This window comes from Oncorhynchus gorbuscha, linkage group LG16 (assembly GCF_021184085.1).
Source record: "Oncorhynchus gorbuscha isolate QuinsamMale2020 ecotype Even-year linkage group LG16, OgorEven_v1.0, whole genome shotgun sequence".
Taxonomy (NCBI): domain Eukaryota; kingdom Metazoa; phylum Chordata; class Actinopteri; order Salmoniformes; family Salmonidae; genus Oncorhynchus; species Oncorhynchus gorbuscha.
The window spans coordinates 59,696,304-59,716,536 of NC_060188.1; the positions used below are offsets into that span (position 1 = coordinate 59,696,304).

Here is a 20,233-nt window from a genome sequence, read left to right on the forward strand (position 1 = left end):
GCATGGTATTTGGGAGATGGGGATCAAAATACAAGGCAGTCAAAAACATTTTTCCGTTTAACTTTGAATAATAAACCAAACATTTTTTTCCTATTCATCATTATTAAGGACAACTCTCTGGGCGGTCCGCTTTTGTCAATTGAGAAGTTTGGTGTATCAAGCCAAATCTAGACAATAAAAGGATGTGGGGATGTGAAATTGGAAATAAAGTTGTTTATAGTGTCATAAACTGGAGCTGAGAGGCAATTCACATACTAAGAGAGAGAGTATTCAATTTGGCAGCAACGTGCAACTTGAACGTCTGCTCCATTCATTCATTCCAATCCAAACCCAGAACCACATCTTAATACTTTCGTCCATTATTGCCAGTACTTCACTTCGTTATTCTTAGCGGGCAATAAAATAGTTGTACCACAGTTATACTTTTGTTTAAAGTCAACGCACAAGCTCATGCATTGTAGCATACAACTTCAACATTGGTTGATAACTATATAAAAAGGTATATTTCTACACATCAGTAGCTGTTTAACATTGAACAACAACTTGAACTCATAATCACTTCTCTGATGCATATTTGCTTGAGGTCCACTTACCTGCGAGCCGCATTGGTGCCTGCAGGGGGTCCAGCGGTGTGTTCAGTGTGGATGCGTTGCAATGTCACACCTGGAAACTGATAGATAAACCCGGTCCCTCGTGACAGACTGGGTGAAAACATCCAAATACAGAGAATGCTAAAAATGATTGAACCTGTCATTGTCCGAGAATTTAGGTTTCTGTTCGAGTGAGAGGTTGAACACTACCTGTATTTTGAAGTGGACAAAGTTTGGAGACGCGCGTCTCGGAAGTCAAAGCCGCCGCGCACAAATATATCGTCCTAATATATCGTTAAAGTAAACGAATACCATATACATTTGCAACGTCGTGAGACATTCTGAAACCTACTGTTCTCCCAGTCACCGCCTTTGTCGTGTTGCTAGGCTTCTGCCTTCCAAGTCTGGAGGGATTGTCTGTCTGCAGCAGCGTCTGAGCGCTATACGCACTGTAGTTACGCACTGTAGTTTGGGAAGCTCGACGCAGTCGTTTTTGCGCATGGTTCATTATTACCGCTGAGTAATGTGGAAGGGATAAAGTTCACCACCATCAACAGAATAGATGGTGGTGGGCTAGATATTAGGTTTACATGTATGGAATAGGAAGACATCGAACGTTATCCATACATCATTTACGAGGCACCAACATTAAAACATAGGCTACTGAAGTGCATAAATTCACAGGTTCAAATCAAATGGTGATGCAAATCATATCGATTTCATTGGTCAAAAAGTGTAAAAAGTAGCAATTAATCTGAAGAAAACAACTAGTATTCATCAATAGCTCTTTGGCTCTGATATGTCACCAGGAGAGCTGGTTGCCTACATGCAAGTGTGCGTTAGACATTGTTACAGAGCAGCTTACTTACAACTAAACTAACTCTCTTTTGATCTCACATGATCAGAATTTAAGAATTATTTTAATGAAGAGGAGGTCCCTGTAACAGTCCCTTTGTCACATCATCAGCACATCAAGGAATTGCCACAAATGTAAAAACAGTGCCATATGTGGTATTTTATGAAATAATTATACAAAAGGTATTTATGAATGCAATAGTCTACTAAAGACTCCAGAGACTTCATCTCCAACAACAACAACTTGTCTGAGAGAAAACATACAAACATAATTTATTTGTGCAACAATGACACATGCCACATATAACTCACAGATTGGCTATGCCATACAGACTATCTTAATACTGTCTAAAACAAAACTAACACATTATGCATTGGTTCACTGGATGAAGTAGGATTAGGAATACTTATTTAATAATAATGTATGAACATAAAAAATATGAGCTCTGTCATTGCTTAGTCTGAGTATATCCATTGCACATTACCTTCGCCAACCACTTTAATCAGTTAGTTAGCACCCTCTTGTGGTCACAGTATATTATTGCCTCTGTGGTGAGTTCCCAAACAGCCTGCCCACTCCAGCTCTGTGTTCCACATCCCCTCTCCAGTCACCTGCACTTTCTCTGGATCAAATCTCCAGTAGTGCCGCTCCTTGAAGAAGTACACCTGTCCATCAGGGTGGCTGATGGCTCCGTTGGTCCCCCGGGGGACACCCCTCCAGTCGTCCAGACTGCGGGGGTAGTATGGCTCGGGCCTCAGGGTCCCCAGGTTGAGCACAAAGTAGAGCTGGCCCTTGAACACCACCAGGTGGCCCAGGCGGGGGTAGTAGAAGGCCTGGTCAGGGTGTCCAGGGAGGCCCAGCTCACTGCTCCTCAGGGGGAAGCCCGGGTCCACACCACTGCTGGAGTAACGCCACACTCGCCTACCTGGGGGAAGAGACGCAAGGAGGAAGGTGCTGGTAGTGTGAGATGTGAAATTACCATGCAGCAACATATATATGAGGACACAAACTGAAAAAGCAGTCTGTGTGAAACATTTCTGCGATAATCTACCTGTACTATAACCCCGACTATGATACAGGACAGTTGTTACTATAACAAGAACAAATAATTTCAGGTACGTTTATTGCTGGGTAACTCGTGTCTTCATTTTCACACTACCTTTGAAAAAGTAGAACTTATTGTCCATCTGAGAGTAAGCAGCTGCCTCAATGGCGAGGGGTAGTCCTGGCCAGCGGTTCTGCAGAGGTAGAGGGGAGCTGGTCTTGCCTGCAGGAGACACAGTCCAGAACAGCCCCCCACGGAATACGAGGCTGGTACCATCTCGGTCTGCAAGGTAATATAAAATGAATTATTTTCAGGAATCAGAGTATATCACCATATTCAGAAGTCAATGAAGAATTCTCAACCTACTGTTCATGTAATTTGCAAAGAGATTGATTACCTTGTGTCCCAAAACAATCATAGACCAAAATCCACTAGATGGCGCTGTTTACTTGTCATATTTGTCTTGTTCGAAACCTCAAATCTTATCTAAAACTTGCTTCTAGCCTCAAATATGCTAGGTAAGTACAACTTCTAGTCTGGTGACAAAGAGCCATTCATTTCAATGGGGCCTATTTTTTGTGCCTTTCTAGCATAATCAGATAGTGACCACCAATCAAGTCCTACCCATGGTGAGAGCATCAAAAAATCCCCTGCAGTATGGAGGTGGGGTGGAATCAGGCTTCCAAGTACCACCTTCAGACAGCTCCCAGTCCCGTAGAGCAGAGCTGAACACCTGACCAGGCAACTGGATTACCTGACCGCTCTCTGGCTTCCCTATGGAGAACATTCAATGACAAAAAGAACAGTAGCTTCAGTAATGTGCAAGCTTTTCTGACAATACGTAATGTACATGCATATTCTTCTGTGTTACTACAATAGACCAGGTGCATCAGCAAAAAGCTTGACGTATTGATGTATTTCTGACTGCACATTTACAAGTGGAGTACCAGTAAAGCTTTCTGCTATGGACAAGTATCCACTGGGCACAGATGTCAGTTCATGATTTACATTGGTTGTGTTGTCAACTAATGTGAATTCAACGTGAAATCAACATAAAATGTCACCATGTCATTGGATTTAGGTTAAAAGCTGGGTAAAAAAATGACCAAATTCCCTTATGTTGATGACTTTCTTTTCAAATAAAATCATTTCCCCACGTTGATTCACCGTTATCGCATGACATTTTTGGGTTGAAATGACGTAGAAACAATGTTGATTCAACCGGTTTTTGCCTAGTGGGTGCAGATAAGACCTATATGCCTGTTTCACAGCAAGTTTAAGAGGTTACATACACAAAAGACACTAATTGTCAGATTTGGCACGCCATAACATTGCAAAATGGAAAACCCAATGCATCACAGATGAGTGCTGAGATACTGACAGCTGAGCTGCCTTTAAATGTACTGTATTCCAATGCCAAAAGAAGTAAAGCGAGCCAAATGATTTTACAATGCCACTGACTCGCAGACACGTCTTCTTTGATTTGTCTCCAGATGTTGCCCACCCGTTCTGTTTGGAAAATGTTGAGCAAACATTTGTGTAAAGGTCTGATAAAATCGGCATCCCTAAGGAGAGCAAGACAAAACATGGAGAGATAGTTTGTCTGGCTTCTTTCTCCCTGTTATACTGTCTAAATGGAAACAGTGATGTGCGAGGAAGTTGCTTGTTTACTTTGGTGTGACCTTGAGAGGATGGGAAAAAACACTGATCAACACTGTCTCCAGCTGCCGGAAGTCTGGCTCTGGGATATGGTGATCTTTGGACATCCCTCTGGGTACAGCATTAGAGCAGTTGGATGGAAAAATGTACATTTAAACAGTAGCCTATGCTACCGTGTGTGATTCCCTGTAATGAATGCACCAGCTTAAGATACACATTTAATATGAAAAGATTCCCTCCTTTAGCTTTCTCAGTTGATGCTTCATATATCACAGGGTGGTCGGGACTGTCGGACACTATGATGTCATGGTGACTGAGAGCACAGCAGATGGTGATGGGTTAAAGAAACGGATGCTGATCTCTAGTCAGATCTGTGAAGTTCAGCGTGATGTCTCAATAACATTATATCATCATCTCGTCACCCTCGTGTAACCTTGTTCCCTCCTCTACCTGACCACTGACTATTACCTCCATATGTTCTCGCTCCTCTTCCTCAAGTTCTTCTTCCACTTCAGTGTAACTTTGCTTTGGACTAGGGACATTTTCTTTGTATAGCAGTAGTTGTCATGTAAAGTGACTGGTTAAAAATAATGTTCAAATTCAAATTGAATTTCAAATAACTTTAATGTTCCTCTCTCAGAGTGGAGTAGGTCTACACACCATAGAGCTGCTGTACAGCAGTGATATCATCCCAGCTCAGCACCGTGGCTTTCCCCAGCTTCTTGTAGTAGGGGGACATGAGAGCGTGGCGCACAGGAGAGTGCTCCAAGCCCAGCGTGTGGCCCACCTCGTGGGCAATGACCATGAACAGGTTGTGGCCCTTGTAGCCGTTCAGTGTCCAGCGCTCTGCCATGTCAAAGTGGGCCTCCCCTCGGCATGGGAAGAAGGCATGTGCTAGGGCGCCTCCTGGGGGTAAAAACAAAAACATACAGAGGGTTCAGGGGTGGAAGAGAAGCTTCCCAAAACAACCCCTTGCCATACCCCTTCAAACTGTGCAAATCTGAAGGAGCCAGGCAGGTATAAGAAATATGGTAGAAGCTTCTCGACTCTCATTTTCAGGCTAGGTGGAACCATCAACATGTTTCTTATGATTATCTGGTCCGTTAAAATGTGTAAACACTAAAGCGGTAGATGCTAGTGGCTGTTCTCAGACCAGGCAAGAGGGATCTGTAAGCATGTGAAAATGGTGACAGCTGTGGCGAGATCTTTCACAGCTGAACCCAATTGATCTTTGGAAATGCATTCTCCCTTCTTTTAGGTAAACTATGAACTGACAGGAATCAGTCAAAATGTCAAACCACTACTAAAGGTGATACTGCTCCGCTCCCCACCTGGACCATCAAAGGCGTTGCCCATGCCGTCGTTGTGGTCCCCCTCGTAGAAGGCCAGCCGGATGTCAGCTGACCCCTGGGTGACCTCTCTGAAGGCCAGGGCCGAAACGTTACTCCACAGCTGGAAAGCGGTGCGTACGGCTAGGGCCACCTGACCCCGAGGGAGGTGGCCAGGCCAGTTCACCACCTGGTAGGTCAGGTGACGCTTGTGCCACCTTTCACCTGCAGGGAGATGAGATAGTGGACTGATGAATATAGAGGAGCAAGGGGGACTCATGACCAAGAAGTGAGATATTATATGAACGTTGAAAAGGTGTAGTTATGGTAAATGAGTCACTAGCACCCACTTTTGGGAGCACTGTTGTGCTGGGTAAGATTCAGATTGCCATTCATGCAGCTGGGAGAGAGGAGTATAAGGGGGAGGGAGAAGGAGACAGAGAGAGATAGAAAGAGGGAGAGGAAAAGAGAAGAGAGAGAGGGACGTTTGCAAATCACAGTAATGGGGATGTGAGTGTTTCTTTTTGAACAAAAAGGGTGAATCCTTTGGCAAAGTGCAGAGAGAGTAATGTTTATTACATTACTTGTGGTCACAGCAGTGACACAACTTTTAAAAATGTTATCAACTAATTCAGAAGAGCTCTTGCTGTGTAGGATTGGTAGGAGTGCTTGTCTAAGGCAATAAATCAATTATTTTAGTGTCAAAACAACTCCATGCATCTTTGCAATAAAAATAACCTTGTCAATTGACTGCAGCAGATTATTCCTCAATAAGACACATTCACTAAGCAAGGCCACCTCACAAGTGTCTGGATAAACACTGGTATTTAACAGAGGCACAGACCAGTGGGAAGAGATGGTCTTCTTCACCTGTATGAGCTTAGAGCCAAAGTGTGACAAACACATTTCAAGAGCATGTGTGAAATCACATAGAGAAAAAAACGCTACAAGGTTGAACCTTTTTGCTTAGCACTCCTTGAAAGAAAATGTATCGAGAACAACTCCACAGGACACAAAAAAAACTCTCCGATCTCAATGTTCACAGTGTGTTCCAGCATGCCTCATTGGTGAGACTAGATGAGCTAAGACTGTTCCAGCATGCCTCATTGGTGAGACTAGATGAGCTAAGACTGTTCCACCATGCCTCATTAGTGAGACTAGATGAGCTAAGACTGTTCCAGCATGCCTCGTTGGTAAGACGAGATGAGCTAAGACTGTTCTAGCGAGCCTCATTGGTAAGACGAGATGAGCTAAGACTGTTCCAGCAAGTCTCATTGGTGAGACTAGATGAGCTAAGACTGTTCCAGCAAGCCTCATTGGTGAGACTAGATGAGCTAAGACTGTTCCAGCATGCCTCATTAGTGAGACTAGATGAGCTAAGACTGTTCCAGCAAGCCTCATTGGTAAGACTAGATGAGCTAAGACTGTTCCAGCAAGCCTCATTAGTGAGACTAGATGAGCTAAGACTGTTCCAGCAAGCCTCATTGGTGAGACTAGATGAGCTAAGACTGTTACAGCAAGCCTCATTGGTGAGACTAGATGAGCTAAGACTGTTCCAGCATGCCTAATCGGTGAGACTAGATGAGCTAAGACTGTTCCAGCAACAAGTTCTTCCACTTAAAATTCTGTAAAGTTTGGGACTAAAACTGCCTCTTTGCAGAAACTGTCCTTCAATATCCTGTCCGTGTGTGTAACCCATATTGATGGGATTTCTCTGAAATAGGATTGCTCCAGAGGATCCTGAGCCGTCCTTCCATGGACTCTCCCCCAGCGTCTTTGCACAGGGAGCAGGTGGCAGCTGTCAGGTACAAAGTTGCAGCTGGAAAACTGGGCAGTACGACGCCTGCGTCTGCATTCTTATAGTATTATCCAATCACTTCAGGGGCTGTGTGGAATTACATACTTTTCTCCATCCAGACCACAAACATCAGCACTCGAATACCCCAAAACAGCTCCATTTACCACTGTGTATGTAGGCCTATCTATCACACAGTGGAGATGTGTTGGGCAGTCTCCATTTGGCCCTCGGAACATTGAAAAGACTGTTGTATACCTTAATAATTTAGGCAGTGGTTCTCACATACTAAAAAGGACTGGGCAGCTCCTTTAAGATGAAATAGGATGTGTGTGCTTCCCACACACAAGTAGAGATTGGAGAATTCCCTGAAGATATTTCAATGGCAGTGTGTGTAGATAGCCATACATTTTTTTTTACCCTGTTGCAGAACATTCCTGCAATGTAGGAAATCTCAAACATGTAGTGTATTTGAGGTTTAAAAAGGCTTCTAAAGTTTATAAATTGAACTTGAACTTTCAGACTTGTAAATGAATCAAACCCTACAAAAATGTCCATTAATTATATTCACATAATAATTCACATGTCCTGTCGCTGCTGGATTATTTTCCTGCTGTAGCAAACGGTCTCAAATTATGATCCTACAGCTGTACTATGCTGGCTCTGATTTACAGTAGTGGAGCCTCCTCAGAGGAGGAAGGGGAGGACCATCCTCATCAGTGAATTTCACAAAAATAAAATGTGCTTCCTGCAACACAAACTCAAACAAATTCTGGGACATTGTAAAGTCCATGGAGAATAAGAACACCTCCTCCCAGCTGCCCACTGCACTGACGATTGGAAGAACTGTCACCACCGATAAATCCACTATAATTGCGAATTTCAATAAGCATTTTTCTACGGCTGGCCATGCTTCAACAGCACTGCACCCCCCACAGCAACTCGCCCAACCCTTCCCCATTTCTCCTTCTCCCAAATCCAGTCAGGTGATGTTCTGAAAGAGCTGCAAAATCTGGACCCCTACAAATCAGCCGGGCTAGACAATCTGGATCCTTTCTTTCTAAAATGATCTGCCCAAAATTGTTGCCACCCCTATTACTAGCCTGTTCAAACTCTCTTTCGTGTCGTCTGAGATTCCCAAAGCCAAGTCAACAAGTCAATTACCGACCATTTTGAATCCCAACGCACCTTCTCCGCTATGCAATCTGGTTTCAGAGCTGGTCATGGGTGCACCTCAGCCACACTCAAGGTCCTAAACAATATCTTAACCGCCATCGATAAGAAACAATACTGTGCAGCCGTATTCATTGACCTGGCCAAGGCTTTCGACTCTGTCAATCACCATATCCTCATCGGCAGACTCGACAGCCTTGGTTTCTCAAATGATTGCCTCGCCTGGTTCACCAACTACTTCTCTGTTAGAGTTCAGTGTGTCAAATCGGAAGGGTCTGTTGTCCGGGCCTCTGGCAGTCTCTATGGGGGTGCCACAGGGTTCAATTCTTGGACCGACTCTCTTCTCTGTATACATCAATGATGTCGCTCTTGCTGCTGGTGAGTCTCTGATCCACCTCTACGCAGACGACACCATTCTGTTTACTTCTGGCCCTTCTTTGGACACTGTGTTAACAACCCTCCAGGTGAGCTTCAATGCCATACAACTCTCCTTCCATGGCCTTCAATTGCTCTTAAATACAAGTAAAACTAAATGCATGCTCTTCAACCAATCGCTGCCTGCACCTGCCCGCCTGTCCAACATCACTACTCTGGACGGCTCTGACTTAGAATATGTGGACAACTACAAATACCTAGGTGTCTGGTTAGACTGTAAACTCTCCTTCCAGACTCACATCAAACATATCCAATCCAAAGTTAAATCTAGAATTGGATTCCTATTTCGCAACAAAGCATCCTTCACTCATGCTGCCAAACATACCCTTGTAACACTGACCATCCTACCAATCCTCGACTTCGGCGATGTCATTTACAAAATAGCTTCCAATACCCTACTCAATAAATTGGATGCATCTATCACAGTGCCATTAGTTTTGTCACCAAAGCCCCATATACTTGTCATGTTCTGACCTTAGTTCCTTTGTTTTGTCTTTTGTTTTAGTATGGTCAGGGCGTGAGTTGGGTGGGTTGTCTATCTTAGTTTGTCTATGATTTTCTATTTCTGTGTTTGGCCTGGTATGGTTCTCAATCAGAGGCAGCTGTCAATCGTTGTCCCTGATTGAGAACCATATTTAGTTAGCCTATTTTCCATTGTGTTTTGTGGGTGGTTATTTTCTGTATAGTGTTGTACCTTACAGGACTGTTCGTTGGTTGTGTATTGTTTTGTTTTCAGTGCTCATTAAAATATTTAAAATATGAACACATACCACGCTGCACCTTGGTCCTCCTCTCCTTCCCCAGACGACAAGCGTTACAATACTACCCACCACTGCGACCTGTATGATCTCGTTGGCTGGCCCTCGCTTCATACTCGTCGCCAAACCCACTGGCTCCAGGTCATCTACAAGACCCTGCTAGGTAAAGTCCCCCCTTATCTCAGCTTGCTGGTCACCATAGCAGCACCCACCTGTAGCACGCGCTCCAGCAGGTATATCTCTCTGGTCACCCCCCAAAACCAATTCTTCCTTTGGCCGCCTCTCCTTCCAGTTCTCTGCTACCAATGACTGGAACGAAGTTCAAAAATCTCTAAACCTGGAAACACTTATCTCCCTCACTAGCTTTAAGCACCAGCTGTCAGAGCAGCTCACAGATTACTGCACATGTACATAGCCCATCTAAAATTGAGCTCAAACAACTTTCCCTACTTTATTTATTTATTTAGCTCCTTTGCACCCCATTATTTATATCTCTACTTTGCACATTCTTCCACTGCAAATCAACCATTCCAGTGTTTTACTTGCTATATTGTATTTACTTCGCCACCATGGCCTTTTTTTTACTTTACCTCCCTTATCTCACCTCACTTGCTCACATTGTATATAGACTTATTTTTCTACTGTATTATTGACTGCATATTTGTATTTTGTGTCGAACTGCTTTGCTTTATCTTGGCCAGGTTGCAATTGTAAATGAGAACTTGTTCTCAACTTGCCTACCTGGTTAAATAAAGGTGAACTAAAAGATAAAACTATGCTAAATATATTCAGGTCACCAAATAATTGAATAAAACACTGTTTTGCCATGAAGGTCAACAGTAGCCTTAACAACACTCTGTAGGGTAGCACCATGGCATGGCTGGAGGACAGCTAGCTTCTGTCCTCCTCTGGGTACATTCACTTCAATACAAAACCCAGGAGGCTCATGGTTCTCACCCCCTTCCATAGATTTACACAGAAATTATGCCTAATTTCAGAGGACGTTCTCCAACCTATCAGAGCTCTTGCAGCATGAACTGACATGTTGTCCACCCAATCAAAGGATCAGAGAATTAATATAGCTTCCGAGTGGCGCAGCGTCTTAAGGCTCTGCATCTTAGTGTTTGAGGCGCCACTACAGACCCTGTTTAGATTCCAGACTGTATCACGTCCGGCCATGATTGGGAGTCCAATAGGGCGGCGCACATTTGGCCCACGCTGTCCGGGTTAGGGTTTGGTCAGGGTAGGCTGTCATTGTAAATAAGAATTTGTTCTTAACTGACTTTCCTTGTTAAATAAAAAAAATAAAAACATTAAAAGCATAAGCTACAGCTAGCTAGCACTGCAGTGCATAAAATGTAGTGAGTAGTTTACTCAAAGAGAGAGAAAGACAATAGCTAGAACAGTTTTGAACAAATTAATTTCTTCCAAAATTAAGGAGAAGTAGAGAGAGAGAGAATGAGAGAAAGAGAGAGCTAGCTATATTTTGTAGTATATACTTTTTCAACTTTCACTTACTTAGCTAGCATAGAATACAGCTACAGTAGCTAGTTTACCCTACTCAAACACCTGGTTCAAACAGAGAGAGATGCTATGTTAGCTTGCTGGCTATGGCTATCCAACACTGGAACTATTCCAAGTCAAGGTAAGCTTTAGGTTTTAGAAATGTATTGCCACCAGGGCCTGCTGGTGTAACTGCTAAACTGCTTGCTGTTGACTGTACACTGTACTGCATGATTGTAGCGAGTTTACTAATGCATTAGTTCTAGTAGCTATGTTGACTATGATGTGACAATGATGTACAGTAGGCTGTGTGTGGTTAGCGATATGAAGGTTTTGCGTAAAGGTTTTTTCAACCTGTTCACAGACAGCTGATGTGTTGTGCACTGAAGTCCACAAGGGAAAAGGAGAGAGGAGAGCGCGTAGATAGATACCAGAAGGAATAATATATACAAGGAGCCGTTGTATGAAAGTGAACTGTGTTTGTATGCGTGTATTCATTGTGACAATTCTATTGAAAAACATTTCTTAAACGGAAGAAAACAGAATGAAATGGGGATAAACATATGTAAATTTTTCCAATAGAAACTCTTGTTTGCAACTGTTGGACTAATGATTACATCATCTAGATGCTGTCAAGATGTGTGCAAGGCTTTATTAAATGTGTCACTGTCTGTCACGTTGTAAACTTTCATTCAACCTCATGATGGGTACAGGGAGAATTGTAGCATCATGTAGTAGCCTAAACCTATGGATGTTACATTTAGCTGAGTGAATGGAATATGAATGACAGTCATCCAATATGCTGTAATAGAAATAAGGCCATGTTCAGAAGAAAAAAAAAACGGCATGACCCCCCCCCCCCCCCCCCCCCCACTGATTTACAGTTTGTAGTGAACTCCCTAACAGAGATCAACCACAGAAAGCACATGGCCATGGATGTTGACTGCCACTACAGAGTCCTTCAGTAGAGCTCTCAAAGCCCATTTTGGGACTGATTCAAGGAAAATCAGCCTGGGATTTGAGACTCCCTGCCTAACAATTGATAACCCCCCTAAAAAAGAATTTGGTCATTGAGGAAACCAACAGGGTAGCTTGCCATTGGGAGTCATTGAGCAAACAACAATGTTATGACCTCAATAAATGGTAATAGTTGATTAGATGATCATTTAATTAAGGATGCAGTATCGAGTCACGGTACAGCTGATGAGATTAGTTAGCCTGACAACATGTTTGACCTCTCCATTCTAGACAATAAAGTCACATTGGCATTGCTATAGCAGTCTATTCTTGAAATATGACCTGTATAATCAATTCCATCTGTATGGGCCAACTACATTTCAATCAATCATTTGATCTTCAAGGAAGGAATAAAAAAGGAGTAATATCTAGGAGGTTGGTTTGAAGTTGGCCAGAAGTGAGCCCAAATCAGCTAAAGGAGGTCCATGGATTGGCCACTAACCTAGCTGGCTATGGCGCTTCCTGCGTAGACGCTGTCCACTGTTAGGTTTGGTCAGACCTCCATGGAAGATGCCGTTGACCTTCTGTGCCCAGGCCTGCTGGCCCCTGTCATCCCTCACCCCACACCTGGGCTCTGCCATCTGGTGCCGTGTGTCACTGTCCAGACGCCCAGTGACTGGCAGGTGGGTGAGCCACTGGAACTCCCTGAGAGGCAGGCAGAGGAGAGATGGATGAATGATAAAAGAAGAGTGAACGGCAAACAAAGATCGGAGAGCACATCCAGAGAGCACATCCAGAGAGCACATCCAGAGAGCACATCCAGAGAGCACATCCAGAGAGCACATCCAGAGAGCACATCCAGAGAGCACATCCAGAGAGCAAGTAGAATCAAAGTTGCAAACCCGGAAGAAGTTATGTAATCAATACAGCACTTTACCAGTAATCCACATGTGATGATGGTAGTGTGTGTTCTTTACAACTGAAATCAAACCTTCAAGTCACATTTTATTAGTCACATACACATATTGAGCATTGCGGGTGTAGCGAAATGGTTGTGTTCCTAGCTCTAAAAGGAAATGGTTGTGTTCCTAGCTCTAAAAGGAAATGGTTGTGTTCCTAGCTCTAAAAGGACAGTAATATCTAACAATACACACAAATCTAAAAAGTAAAATAAGGAAATTAAGAAATATAGACTATGTATTGTGAGGTTTCAGTGACCAGCCGGAGGAAGACAACATGACAGCACCCTCTTCAGGGGATAGGTACTCAGTGTAAAGCCAATTAGTACAGTACACACCTGAGCCCACTGATTAGCTTGGTGTCTCCCTCTATATAGGTGTGCCAGGAGATGAGCTCGAGGTGAATTAGGAGCAGACACAGACACGGGGACTGGTGAGGATGTCGGACTTGCCTACCTCAGAGAAAGGGGCGTCATCTGATGCACCTTGGCTCTACGTTAAACAAGGCAGGCTATAGATAGAGGGAAGCATGTGTAGACAATAGTCTAAAGAGAAGGGAGCCGTTTGTTGTTTTGTGTTCCCTTTTTGGCCACGGCCTTTTGGTCAGCTGCTTAGTTTAGGTTTATTATTTACGCTGTTTCAGAGTTGGACGCTACCTTGTACTGGAATTATTTTGTCGGGCGAAAGAACCCGTTGAGTGACAATACAAAAGAAGAGGAACCACAACCACTGCCTCCGGTCTGTTCAATTTCTGCCTCCTGCCTGTGTTAAGGTGTTTCGGTCTTGCTGATCCGTCACACTATATACAGTGCCTTTTTGCACGCCCAATTTTTCAGTTTATGATTTGTTAAAGTTTGAAATATCCAATAAATGTCGTTCCACTTCATGATTGTGTCCCACTTGTTTTTGATTCTTCACAAAAAAATACAGTTTTATATCTTTGTTTGAAGCCTGAAATGTGGCAAAAGGTCGCAAAGTTCAAGGGGGCCGAATACTTTCGCAAGGCACTGTATATATGTACATTTACATTTACATTTAAGTCATTTAGCAGACGCTCTTATCCAGAGCGACTTACAAATTGGTGCATTCACCTTATGACATCCAGTGGGACAGTCACTTAACAATAGTGCATCTAAAACATAGGGGGGGGGTGGGGTGAGAGGGATTACTTAACCTATCCTAGGTATTCCTTAAAGAGGTGGGGTTTCAGGTGTCTCCGGAAGGTGGTGATTGACTCCGCTGTCCTGGCGTCGTGAGGGAGTTTGTTCCACCATTGGGGGGGCCAGGGCAGCGAACAGTTTTGACTGGGCTGAGCGGGAGCTGTACTTCCTCAGTGGTAGGGAGGCGAGCAGGCCAGAGGTGGATGAACGCAGTGCCCTTGTTTGGGTGTAGGGCCTGATCAGAGCCTGGAGGTACTGAGGTGCCGTTCCCCTCACAGCTCCGTAGGCAAGCACCATGGTCTTGTAGCGGATGTATGTGTATGTATGTATGTGTGTGTGGTATATATGAGGAATACGTACAATAGTATATGTACAGCAATAGTTAAATACGATGGCCTTGACTAGAATACAGCATATACATATGAAGTAGGTAAAACAGTATGTAAACATTCCACTGTTCCATTGAAGGTTCTAAACCTGCTGAGCATGGGGGTAAGGCATCGTCTAGCTCTTCATTAGTGTCAAATGCGTGTAGTTTAACTATCAGCATAAATAATCGCTGTCATATCACCTGGATAAATACCAGGCTCTGGTGGCAGACTTTTCTTCCATTAGGGAAACCAAGCTTTTGCTTTGTGATAGAAAATAAACATGCAATACATTTCGATAAATCATTTAAATGAGTTAGGCTTTTCTTCTCCAAATATTCTGTAACTCACAGTGCAACTGTGAAAACAGACGTGTGCTTGCTTTTTCACTCAAGCACAACTGGGGAATGGGACACACTTTTGGTAAAGCTGTCAACACAACCTCAAAGACATTTTCCCAGAGAACTAAAAGTTTTTTCTCAGATTTGACATTCTGAGAAATTAGTGAGTACACAAAGTCAATGAAAAATGTACATGGCATATTCTGTAACAACCAATACATTGTAATCAATCATTGACCACACTCGATTAAAAATGTCCCTAATTTCCCATTATTACTGTAAAGTGCTCTTTCTGGTAGGTTAAAATATGCCAGCCTTGTTGTACCTGAGAGCTGTGTTGACCTCAGTATCATTGTGTTGGTGACTCTCCTCCTCAAGATATCCATACTTCTCCAGAAAAGTCTATACAGGAAAACAGAACATAAATTCAGAATGTGTATCACACTCTCTCCTGGACCATAGACTATGTTCAAGGAAAGGGAACAAATCAATAGGGGAGATTGGGGTAAATTGAGCCAAAGGGTTAAGTTTAGCCACCCCTTTTCTAGGAAACTATACATAAAATTCATCATTTGACCAAATATTCAAGAAAAGGTTGTCATTTCAAGGAGCCTGTGAAGGAAGACGCCATATGGAAAAAGTGGTAAGGAAGTTGGGTCCATGATGCTTGTATCTTAACCAAAGTAGATCATTTTAAGATTGTTCTATACATTAGTTGGGGTCTATATGAGGTCCTAAAGCCAGCATGAAAGTGCATCCTTGTAGCTGTGTGGGCTAATATAGTCAAAATGTTTGCCTTGGGGTAAGTTGAGCCAATAGCCATGGGATAAGTTAAGCCAATAGGAAGTTTAGCAAATGTAAGTGTTTTCTTCCCAGTCGTAATGGAAATCATATGATATGAGGTAACAACAGGGCCTGGCCTATGTTAAAGGTGTGACAAAAGTACAAAGTGTTTGTTAAAACATGCTTAAAACATGATTATGTTGAATTGTGTTTGGAAAATAAAGATAGACATGGTTTTAAAAGGGTAGTGGTAATATTTAATTCAGTATAGAAATGTGTGAAATATATTTTTTTGGACAAGCTTTGTTTTCAAAACTGTAATGAGTAGATTTTTGAGGATTTCCATGGATACACAACATCCTGAAATATATGTATGTTAGATGGAATGATGGTGAATGTAAAAACAGCTCAACTTTCCCCACTCTCCCCTACAAAGTATTTTAGTAATTTGTAGACTCCAACACTTGAATGATTTAGAATACCATGGTCAAGACAGCCTAAAGGGGAGAGAGGGAAGCATTGGGCTGGTATAAAAAAAAACTGAAACATCATCAAGCACTGAGTGAATGCAGTGGAGGACTCAAATTAGGGCTAAGTGGTCTTATAGCAATCATTATAGCAGATGCCAACACCAGAGATGCCATTGAGAAGTTTCACACCGCTGCCAGAGATGTTTGTGGTGGGGGAACAACCCATCATACTTTTCTATGATTGGATTGATTAGGCCCTGAGGGCCTCCAGCCAGTGCTGTTCCCATGAGCAGCTGGGAGCGAGCAGAGTGCATTGTGGGATGTGGCACTCAGGCCCACTTCTGCAGCTGGGTGATGATACGCGGCTCTCCCCTGGGCCTTCCGTGGCCCAGGTCCCTTAAATGGATGCCTAATGGAAACCAGCCAGCACAGCTGGATAGAGACTAGGGAGAGCACCTCTGCATTAGAGTGGAACTCCACAGACCATTTTAATTGCAAAGAAAACCAGACGGGTTGAATTGACTGTGTAGTCTTGGGTTTTGAATGAGGCTTGATCTAAAGCATGCTAGATGATACAGAGTTTCCACAGACAAATACAATGGACCATTGGTAGATCAGAGTGCCAGGGCATGGATCTAAAATTAAAATTCAGCCCGGCAAATGAGTCAGTTCTCTGTTGTTCACTATACTCTTCGTCATTTTTGTGACAAAGTATAAAAGTGGAAAATGGGCTGTACTGTACTGGGAAAATTGAGGAATAAGGATACAATTAGGCTAAACCACAAAGAGCTCACAATGTAGCCTATTTTGTTGCTCAAAAGCTCAATTCCCAATAAAGGAATCACAGTTGTGTGAAGTAAAGAACCATGAAACTGGGACCGACATTCTACGATGCAATGCAGATGTAAAGAATGAAAACGGAGCCATTCAATCTTGTCGTCTCTATGAGTAAGAGAACCAAAGGTTGACATTTTCCAAGCTTCCACAAATACAGACCCTTAGAAGTTTTGAAGCAGAACAATAGCTACTTGTTGGTAATACAAACCCTCAATTCACAGGCTTTGTTTCCAGTTAGACACTTCTTGTGCTTTAAACAAGATGAAGGCTTCTTCGGTGGAAGGATGCTCAGTGGAAGAAAACATTCCACCAGCAGAAGAGGCCTACAATTCCTGTTGCCACTTGCCTCCTGGTTTACACCAACACAATGAGCCTTTCACTTGACTTTCACTATCTGGAAGGTGAACAACCATAGGTCAAATGGAACAGAAAGCTCATGACCCCTTCAACCTCAAATATAGTTCAATGTTGTTTCAGACATCAGAGTTCTTTGTCAATTACTTGTTTCAACAGAAGTGCATGACAATGACAGTGAAGTGTGCAATCATGGACAATAGAGACTCAAAACAAAAGAGGGGACAGGGGAATAAGTCAATTGGATTGTGTGGGAAGTATCACAGAACAAGAGAAGTGACCAGTATCACACATTTAACAATCCTAAATGAATCAAAACTCTACAATTCCAGAAGCATATCTGTAGTCAATATATGGAGACAATAAGTCCACAAGTAAACCTCATCTAAAGGAGTCTACGCCTGGCAACAGTTTGTTGATTTGAGTGTTCCTGTGTATACAACATGGTCTCTTGGAAACTTGTATTATTCTGTAGCTAAATCTGTGACACTCCATTTAGTATGATATTACATTACTTTAGGTTACATTATGAATGGAATAACGATTATAATGAATGGAATTATAAGACTTAGAGTATCATATGTCTTCTGGTCGTACAATAGCATACAAATTGGGTGATGTAACTTAACATATGTATTGTATTACGTATAGTATTCTACGTCTTTCTCTGAGAGCAGGTTGCTTGTTGCGCCATAACAACAAAGGGGAGAATTTATGGGGAGAATTTACGTTGGTGGTTAGGAGAACTAAAACGACAAAGGTTAGGTGAATTTATGTTGGTGGTTAGGTGAATTGTCTTAAGTTTAGAATAAGGGTTAGGGGAAGGGTTAGCTAAAATTCTACAGTTGACCTGATGCGACTTGAACATGCAACCTTTGGATTGCTAGATGGTCGCGGATTATGCCTACCCATCCTCCCCGACCAACCTCCCTACTTTCATTTCTGTCTATAGTAACTAGACCATTAGTAGGTATCATACTAATCCTTCTGAGGTGCTCAGAAATACATAAAGTATGTTTCGTATGGCTCGGAGGCCAGGCTGGTGTACAACAAGCATTTCTCTAAGGCGAAGGTACTCTCCCAGAACATCATCAAAGGATTTATATGCCCTATACCCATAAAGTAGTAGGTTGCCTGTTGTGTAAACATCATGCTGCTCCTGAACAAGGCAGTTAACCCACTGTTCCTAGGCTGTCATTGAAAATAAGAATTTGTTCTTAACTGACTTGCCAAGTTAAATAAAGGTAAAAATAAATAAATAAATGTTAAACGGCACCACATCTAAAGACAGACCCATGTTGTGGTGAAACATAATGAACATATACATGTGTTTGTGCTAAGCAGGCTGCACAGTCATCCAAATGAGCCCTGGTCCCAATACTAGTGGCCCTCCATTTTCTTATCCCATGTTACCCATGTCATGTGTTTGGGACTAAGGGTGTGTAGAGGCAGGGCAACAGGGTACAATGTTGGACTGGAGGGGAGGCCAGGGGAGGAATCCAAAGGGCAGATTTACCGAGAGTTAAGGTCAGGGAAGCCAGGCAAGCTGGGGTCAGGAACAACTTCGGTTTTGTGTGCAAAGTCATAATAGTCTGACTGGGTCAACTAACCCTGAGCTCTGCTACGTGGTAAAGCCTTGCTGAGAGTTATCCAAGCAGTGAGGGAATCAAAGTAACTGCCAGAGTTAAGATAACATACCTCATACATAGCCTAGTTATCACATACAGTAATGTGCTTCCAATAAAAACAACTCTCAGTAATAGAAATTATAGAATTTTGAATAAGAGTAAGACATGAGGAAGAAGTGGGGAAAGTATTGGGTGAAACTGTAATGACAGGAAAGTAAATGGCAGTATAATACTCGTTGCCTTCTTCAAACAATTGAGCATCATTTATTACACTCAAAAGTGAAAGCTCGTCCTTGCCATAATTCATGATTTCCCAGGTAATTTGCATGACCTACCTCAGCACTAGTCTCAGGTGTTGACGGGAGATTTAGCAGCACAGGTGAGCCAACGGTAACGGTTGCCTTCAACGTGAGCAGCACACAAGAAAGTTGCAACACGAATGTCCTCAAAGTTTTCTCAGGTAAAATGTTCATCTTGCCGACAACGACAACGCAAGTCCTCATACTTGGCCACGGTAAATGACTGACATACGTGTTGACAAAATATCCTGAAAGACATCAACTTGATATCGAGATGTCTACATTTCGCCGTCTGTATCTGGAGCCACCCTGCGAGGAGTCTGCTCAGAGACACCGCCTCCAAAATGTAATGATGTGCCTCGTTTCCAACAGAATTACAACTTCAGTCTTGGAACTAAATATGGAGTTCCATAGCTGCATTCGAGTTAGATTAATAACGCCTGTGACGTCCTGGAAAGAAAGGTTGGTAGCACCTGACCTTACAGCAGGAAATAAAGAAGTAATAACATGGTAATAATTCGTGTGCCTGCTGGATAGTACTATTCCTCATACTAAACTACATACTATAGCTGAAGCCAGTGCACGCACGCACACATTTTCTTGAAGAAATACCTTTCTACACTTTACTACTTCTAAAATAAGTTAATATTTCCCGATATATTAAAGGTAAACAAAAACGGTGTTATTATTTGTTTAAAATGTGTTAATCAGTTGTTGTTATTTCTGGTTTTATTATTTTCATTCTTTACCATTGAAACGGATATTTATTTGTCTTTTTATGAAATCAATATATAATTATTTGCCCAGATGGATTGCTGCTGAATAAAACGTACATTTCAAATAGTTCACAATTTGATTATTGAAGACCAAGTCCCATAAACTGTGCATCAAGTATTTTTTTCTCTGGACATTTAAAAAATTGCCATTTCAAATAG

The 20,233-nt window shown here is 42.6% G+C and overlaps 2 protein-coding genes across 3 annotated transcripts in view; both read right to left on the reverse strand.

Moving 5' to 3' along the window:
- The window catches only part of LOC124000384 (collagen alpha-1(XXVI) chain-like), a 61,161-nt gene extending 60,145 nt beyond the window's left edge, over positions 1 to 1,016 (reverse strand). The window contains exons 1-2 of one of the 2 annotated variants that reach the window (XM_046306704.1): positions 801 to 1,016; positions 594 to 701 (exon numbers count right to left, since the gene is read on the reverse strand). Coding sequence is in view for 1 of the 2 variants with exons in the window: in XM_046306703.1 (XP_046162659.1) it covers positions 594 to 754 (161 nt within the window). In the remaining variant the exon portion in view is untranslated. Of the gene's footprint in view, positions 1 to 593 lie in introns of both variants that reach the window. The other variant, XM_046306703.1, reaches the window with a different exon arrangement.
- A 678-nt stretch (positions 1,017 to 1,694) lies between these two features.
- On the reverse strand, positions 1,695 to 19,788 carry LOC124000036 (matrix metalloproteinase-28-like). The gene is made up of 8 exons (XM_046306122.1): positions 19,335 to 19,788; positions 15,253 to 15,329; positions 12,602 to 12,804; positions 5,482 to 5,703; positions 4,811 to 5,056; positions 3,116 to 3,265; positions 2,606 to 2,773; positions 1,695 to 2,371 (listed from the first exon to the last, which is right to left on the reverse strand). Exons 1-8 carry the CDS (start codon positions 19,500 to 19,502, stop codon positions 1,974 to 1,976), a joined length of 1,632 nt encoding a protein of 543 aa, XP_046162078.1. The 5' UTR covers positions 19,503 to 19,788; the 3' UTR covers positions 1,695 to 1,973.
- Positions 19,789 to 20,233: the final 445 nt, after the last annotated feature.

Coding starts and splice junctions, on each gene's coding strand:
- LOC124000036 (XM_046306122.1), bottom strand. CDS start 19,502: ATGAGGACTTGCGTTGTCGTTGTCGGCAAGATGAACATTTTACCTGAG. Junction 15,330..19,334: donor CACCTGAGACTAGTGCTGAG/GTAGGTCATGCA, acceptor TTTCCTGTATAG/ACTTTTCTGGAGAAGTATGG. Junction 2,774..3,115: donor TTTTGATGCTCTCACCATGG/GTAGGACTTGAT, acceptor ATTACCTTGCAG/ACCGAGATGGTACCAGCCTC.